The following is an 11,480-nucleotide window of genomic DNA, read 5'->3' as shown; positions in this document are numbered from 1 at the left end:
TCACTCTTATACGCACAAAAAACCACTGTATTCTGGTAGGAAGCCATCTTCACCTTTTGTGGATATTTCAGCTGTGAAGCATTGTTGTATTTTTAAAGTTATTTGGAACTCCTTCATTTGGATATATCCAATTAAAACACTTTTATTTTTTTGGAAATTTTGTCTCTTTGGTTTTTAAATGTGCCTTTTTTTCCATTTTAATATGGACATATGGAGAGCATATACCTGAATGGACTATATATGTATTAATTTGGGGTAGATCATATACACCCCTATATGTGAATTATTGTGTACTCAAGTGAATTCTTATACGTCTGCACTAGACTGTTTTCTATGTTTTATGTTCCCACATATTCATCAACATTGGAACATACATCCCACACCTATCATATAAAGTGTCCATTATAAAAAGGATTTGAGGTCCCAAGATCAGGACTTCATATTGAAGATAAGTAAATTCTATATCTTGGGTGAGCGCAGAGTGGTATTCTCCGGATTTTTGTTTGTGTTAATGTAATTTTGGTGAGGATAACACCAAGGAGATTTACCCTTTAGCAGCCTTTGTAGCGCAATTGTTGGCAGATATCACCTTCTACATTCTTACTCGGATATGTTCGGATCTCAAAAACGCCATTTTATTGGCTATCACGTGTTTTGGATAGCCAATGAAATAAATCCGATCTTGCGATAATTTTGGGCGAAAAGAACAGAGTAAAACCGAAGCCGCACATCTCTAATTAAAAAGGTATTTGCTGGTAATCAGTGGCTTAACTACTGTCGCCCCAGCCCACGCAACTGGCATGGGGCCCTTCGCTGAGCAGGGACTGAGGCATGATTAGATTACAGTAAAGCTTTGACTAGGGGCATCAGAGCTTGCGAGGCGACAGTCACAAAGATAAACTGTTATTGGAGGGGATAGAGCAGCTACATTCTTCTCAGAGACACGACTGATGAAGCTAGTGACATGTGGCAAGACTGAGGCCTTAGATCTATGGGCTTTAATGATATAAATCCAAGTCAATCTCTATTATGACACTAAAGGGTGGTTCCCCTTTGAGTTTAACCACAACAACATTTAATCAGTCCCTGGAGAAATTTGAAAAGGTGGATGATGGACAGGTGTGATGCCCACCCAATCACAACGTCCTCTTCACCCCCTCCGGGTCCAATACTACACTTCTACAGACTCAGACAGTAAAATCAATTAAAAGTGCAAACTCGTGACTTGTACAGACCTCTCCAAACTCTTATACAAAGGGGAGCATTATGTTACTCCATACACGGATCAGAGCTGAAGTAGAGAAAGAAATATAGCGAAAAATACTTTATATTGCTGTCCAAAACTACATGCCACAGATGTGATGGCAAATTTAGTGATCAATTTAGATTTAAAATTAATTTAAAAACACATATGAACAGGCAGGTGCATAAATATGCATGATTATTATTATGACAGGAAAGCTCCCCGGGCAATTAAAACATAAAATATACTTATTTTAACATAATTAATAAATGTTAGATATAGGTACAGTAGGTTATTAATTGGCTTCTGGAAAACATATGTAGCCTTGTGTGTCAGTAATGGAGAAAACAGATAGTAAGCTCCGCTAGGGAAGAGACAGATGTGAATGAAAAAAAACATTCTCGGATTGTGAAGCACTGCTTAATAAGGGTGCGTTATATAAAAATAAAGGATAATAATAATAATATTTATATCGCGTAATGGGTACATGGAGTCCTGGCGAAAGGAAATGACAAAAACAAAAACATGCAGTCACCCCAGAATCATTATTGTGACGCAGATCTGCACGGAAGTCTTGGACAACGTTAGTGTTACAGGAATGTGTTTTATTATTAAAAAAAAAATAATAAGATTTTCTTGTAAGGAATAAATAAATAAACAGGAAAATATACAAATTTATAAACATTTACCAAAATAAATATAAATATGACAATATTCAGTGCAAATTTCTAAACACATAAAAAAAATAAATCAAAAACATTTATCTTTGGATAAATAAACAAATAGACAAGAACCAATTTAACTGGTAATTAAGTCATTTAACCAGTTAATTAAAGATGGGGGTCACAGACCCTCTAGCAGCAGAGATGATTGGATAAGTCCTTCACCGGTTATCCAGTAGATACATTAGTATACACTTTTGTCAAGGATAGTAAACAATAGGTCACTAATTCTATACTGGTCAATTATTCTATATTTAAGAAAATTATTTGGGATTATACTTTCTTACATATTAGGTGTGCTTTGCCAACAACAAGAAGCACTTTGAGCTCCCCTGACCCATCCTTCATCCCTACGTACCGAATAAGCTGAACCAGTTTGATTGCAAAAAGACCGTATTGGTTCACTTGCTAAAATTGCATTGACATGGAAAATTTGCATTGACCCATAACAACTAATCAGATACTCGCCAATGAGTTAGATGATTCACCTCCATGCAATGTCAGCAGTGCCGGCTCTCCAGAGGTGGGGCTACAGTGCAGTCCAAAATTCAAATAGGGGAGCCACTCCAACTGCCAGTGAGACTCCCAGCAAGCTATTTTTGGCAGTGTTTGGAAGGGCCCCACCTCTGAAGCTGCCACTGAATGTTAGGGTATACGCGTTTCGCCACAACAAAACCAAACTGTGTTCAGAACTCATTCAATGAGCAGTATAAGCATCCGGTGGCTACAGGCTATCATAGCACAATGCCTAGCAAGTTGAACCTAAGCTCCAGCACCTATATATAGTTGTTCATAGAACTACATCATTGCATACAATATCCCATAATATTTTATTACCATCATTATTTCACTATAAAAATATTTATTATCCCAATATAAAAGTTATATATTGTTGTCCAGGTAATTGTGCCAGTAAAAGGCAACTGTCTCAGTGCATGCAGATCAGGGCATAAGAGTCTCATGCATTGTAAACCCTTCTCTGACTTACTATTAAACTTAAATTTTATGTACAGAAAACTACTGTAGCATAAAGTTCTTGAATCCCCTTTGGAAATCCTCTCTCCCAGTATTGTTTTCATAACACTACGCTTATTGTAAACTACACACGATCCTAGTAATTCTCCTCCAACCCCTTCATACATACAGTATTGTTATGGGTTTCTAATAGACTTCTTTCTAATATTCTCTGTCTTGAGTCACAGTTTGAGGTACAGTAAACGTTCGAGATCACAGTATATTGTTCACCACAGTTCTAGCATACAGCAGATGAGGCCGTTCTCTCCCCAATATTTTCCCTACTAGTCTGAATGACATCTGAAAGACTCTCCATCTATACTGCAAGCTTGTACCCCAGTGTTTTTAAAGTCAGGCCGACAGCTGTCAGTTACCATAACCTGCCGTAAAACAGCGGCTGTTGAGCATGTGGCGGGCGTTGCAGGCAGTGGAGAGGAAACTGGAGATGGCCGGATCACAACGTGGAACTCATCATTTTCCAACTCTGGGCTCCCTAATTGTTCCACGCTCCAGGCCCTTTGCCTAGGTGGCTTAGTGGTCACTCCAGCACTGATAGCAGCAAGTTTATCACAAGCATTAAATCCTGTGTCATGTAGTGGTTATACTAATAGTAATGTAGAAGGGTCACAGTCACTGGCAGCATTCGGAGATATGTTCCAGGAAGTTTTCACCCAGTCTGTCCTGGAAGATCCTGAGGCACCGAGGGCACTGGAGCTCGTCCTGGGCTCTGTGCTCAGTGCTGGAGCTCCTCTGTCTCTCCGGACGTTCTGTGGGGGAAACCTGTCTCCTGTTCTCTGCAGACTCCGCGTTCAGGCCCTGCAGGGCGTCGGCAGTTCCTTTCTTAATGTACGTTCTGTTCCGGTTACCGATCTGAATCTGGAATTGGGCGGCGGAATCTCTGTCATCCTAGAATACAAATATATGCCGATTTTTTTTTAACTGGCCAATATAAATAAAATAATCACACATATTATGTTATTATCATTGTCTAGCATCAGCATAGCCTGATGACCTGTACAATGCTTGTTGGTGACGGTCAGCAGAGATCACCCCAAATAGAGGGGGTTCTATCCCAATGCTATAAATGTATTCTCATGCAAAGGGCAGCGCACACATGCTATGGTCGTAATATATATTTATGTCAGTGTAGTGTTCATTTGGTTATTATGTTACAATATTTCTTCACTCAGCAAATATACAGGGTAAATAATGTGTAGTTAACTGAAATGTTAATGTACTTATGACTGTGATACCCCTCTATTGTGCAATGCAGTAACCCTGAACTTCCCCCGGTCAGCACAAGGTAATCTGTACATTATAAAAAGTGACATCCTGTATAGTGTACTCCCTCCCCCTCCGGTCAGCACAAGGTGATCTGCACATTATAAAGGTGACTTATCATCCTTTATAGTGTACTCCCTCTGGTCAGCACAAGGTGATCTGCACATTATAAAGGTGACTTATCATCCTTTATAGTGTACTCCCTCCGGTCAGCACAAGGTGATCCGTACATTATACAAGTGACATGCTGTATAATATATCCCCCCCCATCCGGTCAGCACAAGGTGATCCGTACATTATACAAGTGACATGCTGTATAGTATATCCCCCCCCCTCCGGTCAGCACAAGGTGATCCGTACATTATACAAGTGACATGCTGTATAGTATATCCCCCCCCTCCGGTCAGCACAAGGTGATCTGTACATTATAAAGGTGACTTATCATCCTGTATAGTGTACTCCCTCCGGTCAGCACAAGGTGATCTGTACAGTATAAAGGTGACATCCTGTATAGTGTACTCCCTCCGGTCAGCACAAGGTGATCTGTACAGTATAAAAGTGACATCCTGTATAGTATATCCCCCCCCCCCTCCGGTCAGCACAAGGTGATCTGTACATTATAAGGGTGACTTATAATCCTGTATAGTATACTCCCCACGGTCAGCACATGGTGATCTGTACATTATGAAGGTGACCATTATCATCCTGTATAGTGTACTCCCTCTGGTCAGCACAAGGTAATCTGTACATTATAAGGGTGACTTATAATCCTGTATAGTATACTCCCCACGGTCAGCACATGGTGACCATTATCATCCTGTATAGTGTACTCCCTCCGGTCAGCACAAGGTGATCTGTACATTATAAAAGTGACATCCTGTATAGTATATCCCCCCCTCCGGTCAGCACAAGGTGATCTGTACATTATAAGGGTGACTTATAATCCTGTATAGTATACTCCCCACGGTCAGCACATGGTGATCTGTACATTATGAAGGTGACCATTATCATCCTGTATAGTGTACTCCCTCTGGTCAGCACAAGGTAATCTGTACATTATAAAGGTGACTTATCCTGTATAGTATATCCCCCATTTCTTACCCGTCTCCTTGCATGTTGCTGCAGAGAGGAAATCTCTTCCATTAGCTCCTGAATGCGGCTCTGCGCTCTCTCTCGATCTGCTCTCTCAGATGTAAAATCGTCTTTGTAAACAAGTAACTGCGATGAAAAGAAACAACCAGCGTTACTAGAGGAGCCAACAGTGACCATCAAACAGCGCATTTCTATAAATCTATATAGACACAGTGTGATCCGGGTGTTCATCATGACACGTAAACAACCACATTGCAACAATAATAATAATAATATTGATAATAATAATAAAATCAAACTATGGATCCTTCTAAATGTCTTTGGAGCCCTAACAACGCAGAAATACAACTTGTTCATTCCCTTCCACAGAGCTTTGCTTACAAGGAACTAAGCCTCCAGCTAATGACAGAATTATTATTGAATCTGAAATGTTTTATTACTGTATCTCAGTTTATTTAACGGTACTCCTTCTATGCAAGGTTACATGCACTGATCAATGATTCATTGCAAATAAAATTAGTACCAGCTGTAAAAGTGACATGAAAAGTCCCATTCCTGTACAATTGTTTTGTAGTGATATATATAGCAAGATACAGGGGGATATTTATAAAACTTTCTATAGGGGGCACGTAGGAGGTGCTAACGCTCATACCTGCTGTTCCAGCATCTGTATCTTCTCCCGGTCAGAAATCCTGGCGATGGCCACCTCTGCTGCCTCCTGCTGCAGCTTGGTGTGTTCGTTCATTGTGTCCTCCAGCAGACGGTTCAGCCGGATGATCTCTTTCTGCAGGCGGTCTGGGCGGCTGTGCGGAGCCTTCTGATGTTCGATCTGGGCCTTCAGCTCCTTCAGCTGCTGCAGGAGACCTTTCACATACTCCTCCCTGCTGGCGTCATACTTCTGCCACTTTGCATTCAGGTCCTCCACCTGGAAGAAGCGGTCATTATAGTATGAGGTAAATTAACAAAGCTTCTCTGTAATCCCCAATTGCCAGTAAAACATCCATAGACTATGGCAGGGGTATTCAAAAATGCAGCCCTCCAGCTGTTTTGGAACTACACATCGGAGCATGCACCTTTCACATTTTTAGCATGCCCTAATGGCAGGGCATGCATGCATTTCCACAACAGCTGGAGGGCTGGACTATGGTAGAAATTTTTTTTGAATCAATGATGGTCTTGAAATTGATATGTACAGTATATATGTGGCACTTCCATTACAAAATGTGGATCAGTCGGTTGAAAACCAGGGTTTATTAAGTACACCCACTGGTCATGTTTGAGACTTCCCTCGTGCGGAATAAATACTAATTTTGTGCTTGGACAAGGGAATCTAGAAAACAAACTGTTGGGGACACTTTTATTTTTCTAACTAGGACCCAGAGAGTGTCTTCATACCATTGTTTAGAACCCAAAAGAGGCAGTTTTCCAATAGAATGTATTGTATATCTGACAGTCCGAGTCTCAGTGAACACACTGGTGTAGATAATTATTTCTGGATTACTGGAGCGCAAAAAAAGATAAGCATGGCCAACAGGGGGCAGGCTACCTACTGTAACAACTATTATTATTGACTAGGAATAGGGTAAATCTGCCAGAAGTAGCGTACTTGACCCTGTATTTAGGAGTACCTCTTTAATAAAAAAAAATAAAGAAATTATATATATATATATACATATACATATACACACACATATATATATATATATATATATATATATATATGCATTACAGTAAAGAAAAAAGGGAAGTGTAACAAAAATATCACAATATTTACATATACTTACATGTACAACTTTCTGTTTTAATAACCGGTTTTCTCCCTGTAACTTGGTAAAATCAGCTTCATTTTCACTGCTTTTATTCTGATTCTGTATAGGATGTAAACAAGGGCTGCCATTAGACACTTAGACATAAACATTTCCAAGTGTTACCATAACTGAGAACCAGCAAAGTTAAGCTGCCTACATAATGTGAGATTTGGATTGGTCAATTCAATCAAAGCAACCAATCACTGTAGAGTGTGCAACTGGATCAACTTTGTGGCACAATGGAAAACCTACATTAGTGGTGATCTTCGTTAGGACGTGTAGGACCATCAATCAAGCTTGTAGTTTAGACGCCAATGAACACAGTGTGATCAGGTTGTTTAAAATGATAGGCAAACAACCAGATTGCACCATAATAATGATAGTATGTTTCCTACAGCAAATTTATTCTCATTTGCGTTTAAGTAGTAGTGTAACAGCTAATTGTAGTTGACAAGTAGCAATGATAATGATAAATGGTAAGTTCTTTTATTATGGTCTTTTTAAATTGGGCCAGGAGAGAAGCTCATGGTTTGGCAGAAGTAGACGTTCGATCCATATGGCACTGGACCACAAATCTGATCCCACCAAAGTCCCATGAACTCCAGTTTACATTTGCCATCCGGAACATAAGTAATGTTTAACAAAACATCATAGAACCAAAACATACCTGACTGACACGTTCTTCTGTAGTCAAGTTGTCTTTTCGATGAGTCTCTTCAATGCATTTGACAAGCTGCTGGCACATTTCTGCTGTGGCGGCAAGCTTGCGTTGGAGGTGGTGCGTTTCGTCAGAGAGCGATCGGCACAGGACTTCACTGGTGGCCTGGACTCTCTCCTTGTCAGCAAGCAATTTCTGTAGTCTGACGATCTCCATGTCCTTCTCATGCGGAGGCCAGCTAACTATGGGCTGTTCTCTGGTCTCCAGCTGCTGGTGGAGCTTCTGGATTTCCTGCAAAAGTCAAGCAGTGCACATCTGAGTCTACCATCGTATGTATCAACATAGCGTTTGGAAGGAAATCCTTCCACAATGTTGTGCCTCAATGTCACCTGCAGATCAGGGCTTTGCCGTAGGGGGAATTATGATGCTTATATTAGCCCTCTGTCTTTCCACACTTCTTCAGACAGCTCAGTTTTATATTTAGTAACTTTATAGCAGAGTTGGGCAATAAGCATGCACTCAGCTGTTGTAGAACTACACATTTCAGCATGCTTTGTCACAGTTTTACTAAAACTGTTGCAGGGTATTCTGGGATGTGTAGTTCAACAACAGCTGGAGGGCTGCTTATTTCCCACATCTGCTTTAGAGCATGGAAATCACCCAGGAATAAGAGCATAACAATTCAAAAGGAACCGAACAGATAAGATTCATAATACACATCTACCAAAATAACAAATGGGCTTCGCAAACAAAATACTGGGACTTACTTTTGTGATATCTGCTCTGCTATTGTTTATGGACCAGAGAACATACTGTGTGTACAGTGAAATACTATTCAAACAGCTTGTTATCAGACAGGCTCCTCACAGAATCTTTTACTAAGGCTACAGAATGGAAGCCCGCTATACACATAAGGCAGAACTACAGTCAAACGCTGATTGCCAAAATAGATTCTGAATTTAAATCTGACCTGGCTTTCCAAAATGACCACTGGACTTACAATGCCCTGCTCTTGATTGCCTAATGCAGTATTTCCCAAACTCCCCCATTGCAGTCCAGGTTTTAAGGATATCTATGCTTAAGCACAGGTGACTTAATTAGCACCTCGGTCAATTTGATTTAACCATCTGGACTCAAAACCTGGGGGCATATCAAATTAGGTGCGAGTTTACCAAAAATCTTACACCTGCAGGTTTTTCCCAGCAGGTACTGGAAAAAACATACAAAAATGCATACAAAATGTGGCCCTATTATGCCCAGGAATGCAGGAATGGGTGTTACATCAGTCACGCTCAGTTACAAGGGTTGTCCATCCCAGCTAGTGTTGATCACTTGCCAGGCACAGTATACACTGCAAGCCTGTTCTGCAAGTACTGGAGAGTGACAGGCAACCTAGGACTGCAGCAACCAGTAAACAAACATGTGTAAACTCCAGCTCACACCCAGTATTCCCTTCACAGTGCACATTTGCCAAACACTGGGGTTTGGTCTCCAAACATACTGAAGAATGTTCCCACAAGTAGAGACATGGGACTTTCTATATAGGTATGGGAAAACATATGCTTTATAACAAAGACTGAATGGGATGTTCATGATAATCTGATAACACAGGAGTTTCCCAAAACCCCAGTTACTGGAAGGGTGTAAACTTCCTAAAAAGATATTGAATTGGCCTTAAGTGATTTAAAAAAAAGAAAAAAACACAATACTTGCCCTTACATTACATGGAATGATCTGAGGGAACTGCAAAATACCAGCAGTTTACACACAGTCAATAAAATCACATTCCTGAGGAATCAGCAGATCCCAGGTCTATGCTTCGCCCCATAGCAACATAATCCTGCTCTAATAATAACAACAGACAGGCCAGTATAGTACATACAACCTACACAGACATGAGTACCTGCAATCTCAGGCTATAGCATTATTATATATATTTTCATTTATGTATTTTGCAGTGCTATATACTAGCCGAAGTTGCCATATTATCCCTTTAATTCAGGACACAAATAAATTACACAGGTTCTGTGGCTGGCTGACTTCAAGTCTCTATTTCACCTGGTTTTAATCCGCAGCAGAAGCTGTGTAATTCGCATGTCTCGAATTAAAGGGATGATTTTTCATATATATATATATATATATATATATATATATATATATATATTACACACACATTAGCTTGTCATTCTGGTAAATGCTGTATTTTTTTTACATTTATTTCCATAAACCACAGATGGATGCATAAAAAAGTCTGCAGGGGGGGGGGGGAGGGAGCAAGGGATCTGCCTACAAGGCTTACTCCAGAGATGGACATGGTTCTTACCTGGTTGAGATATTCCACTTTTTCCTGGCAAATCCTCTCTGTTTCACTCAGCTGACTCTTCATTTTGTTCAGCTGTTCCACCAAGTTCTCCACCAGCGATTTAGAAGGATCCACTTGATAGCCAACTGCTGCCGCAGAGCTCTCCAGGCTGGCCCTCAGCTTCTGGATGACAGAATCCTTCTGGTCCAGCTGCCTGTTGAGGTTCTTATTCTGCTGCCTGACTTCGTGGTAGAAAGTGCTGAGGGTACTGTAGCTCTGCAGCTTGGTCTTCAGGGACCTGTTTTCCCTGTGCAGCTTGTCCACAGTCTCTTCCAAATGCTTAAACCTGGCCACCAGTGGGTCTGTGCTCCCATCAGTGATAGATAACATTCTGCCAGGGGAGCTCCACCAGTGGGAAGATTCCTTTATTATTCAACAATCCCCAAAAAAAGGGGGAGGAAGAAAAAAAAACTGTATTCCAAGGGAAAAATGTAAAAGATAGGGTGCAAAACTGCAATAAGTCAATAGTAATAGATCAGAGGCGTCCACAGTTCTACACGATGCACGGTGTAAACTACACAGCAATATTGTATCAAAAGTCTTATTAGTAAACAGAGCTCTAATCCAGGAGGGTGAGCGTCTATGCTGTAGTTGTGATGCAGCTCTCCCCACACTGGTCTGCTGCCTCCAGTGTGCTTGCCTGGTATATACTCTACACTGTAGCAAGAGGGAGGAGCTGTGGAAATTCCTATAGGGGCTTCCCCTTTGCAATACACGGACTTTTCTAGTACTTTTGAACAAGAAAAAAAAAAAAATAGAGAGAGGGGGCTACATGTAAAACTCCTGCTATCCCACGATGGTTGCCCGTCTCTCTAGGATCCTGGAAGTCGTCTTTCCACATATCCTGCCCCCTATCTGACTCTAAATAACCTCTGCTGGTAATAAGCTGCCTGCCAAGTCCCTACAGTGTCAGCTCTCTGCAAGGGGGCCGGTCCCATCTGTGACACAAACGCTTCCTTCCTCCGCCTGAAACATTGTAGCAGGCACCGTGCAGCATACTAATAGTATATAATATTGTAATAATCACCTTGCTGGTACATGACTGGTTACTGCATAATACTGAGCAGTCACACTCAGTGATTTTATTCTCAAATGTAAATCACAAAGGAATATAAGTAAATTATTATTAACTTAAATAATATTATTATTATTATTAATAATAATATTTATTTTTGTTTATTTTTATATACAGTATATATTTTAGAAGTTTAATTTTTAGTTTGTAAGGGTCGTAAATGCAACATGATATGAGTTATATCGGTCATATCGGCAAGCGCACCCCTCACCCCCAATCTCACTA

At 40.6% G+C, this 11,480-nt stretch overlaps 1 protein-coding gene across 1 annotated transcript; it reads right to left on the bottom strand.

The window, feature by feature from the left end:
- Window positions 1–1,571: 1,571 nt before the first annotated feature.
- Window positions 1,572–11,050, bottom strand: TNIP2 (TNFAIP3 interacting protein 2). Its single transcript, XM_088454949.1, has 6 exons — window positions 10,142–11,050; window positions 7,828–8,109; window positions 7,137–7,220; window positions 6,005–6,277; window positions 5,362–5,478; window positions 1,572–3,885 (listed from the first exon to the last, which is right to left on the bottom strand). Exons 1-6 carry the CDS (start codon window positions 10,508–10,510, stop codon window positions 3,610–3,612), a joined length of 1,401 nt encoding a protein of 466 aa, XP_088311075.1. The 5' UTR covers window positions 10,511–11,050; the 3' UTR covers window positions 1,572–3,609.
- Between the last annotated feature and the right edge of the window lie 430 nt (window positions 11,051–11,480).

This window comes from Taudactylus pleione, unplaced genomic scaffold, assembly GCF_031769625.1.
Source record: "Taudactylus pleione unplaced genomic scaffold, aTauple2 ptg000638l, whole genome shotgun sequence".
NCBI lineage: Eukaryota > Metazoa > Chordata > Amphibia > Anura > Myobatrachidae > Taudactylus > Taudactylus pleione.
The sequence above is the reverse complement of the archived record's forward strand: the minus strand, read 5'-3'. Positions and strand labels throughout refer to the sequence as shown.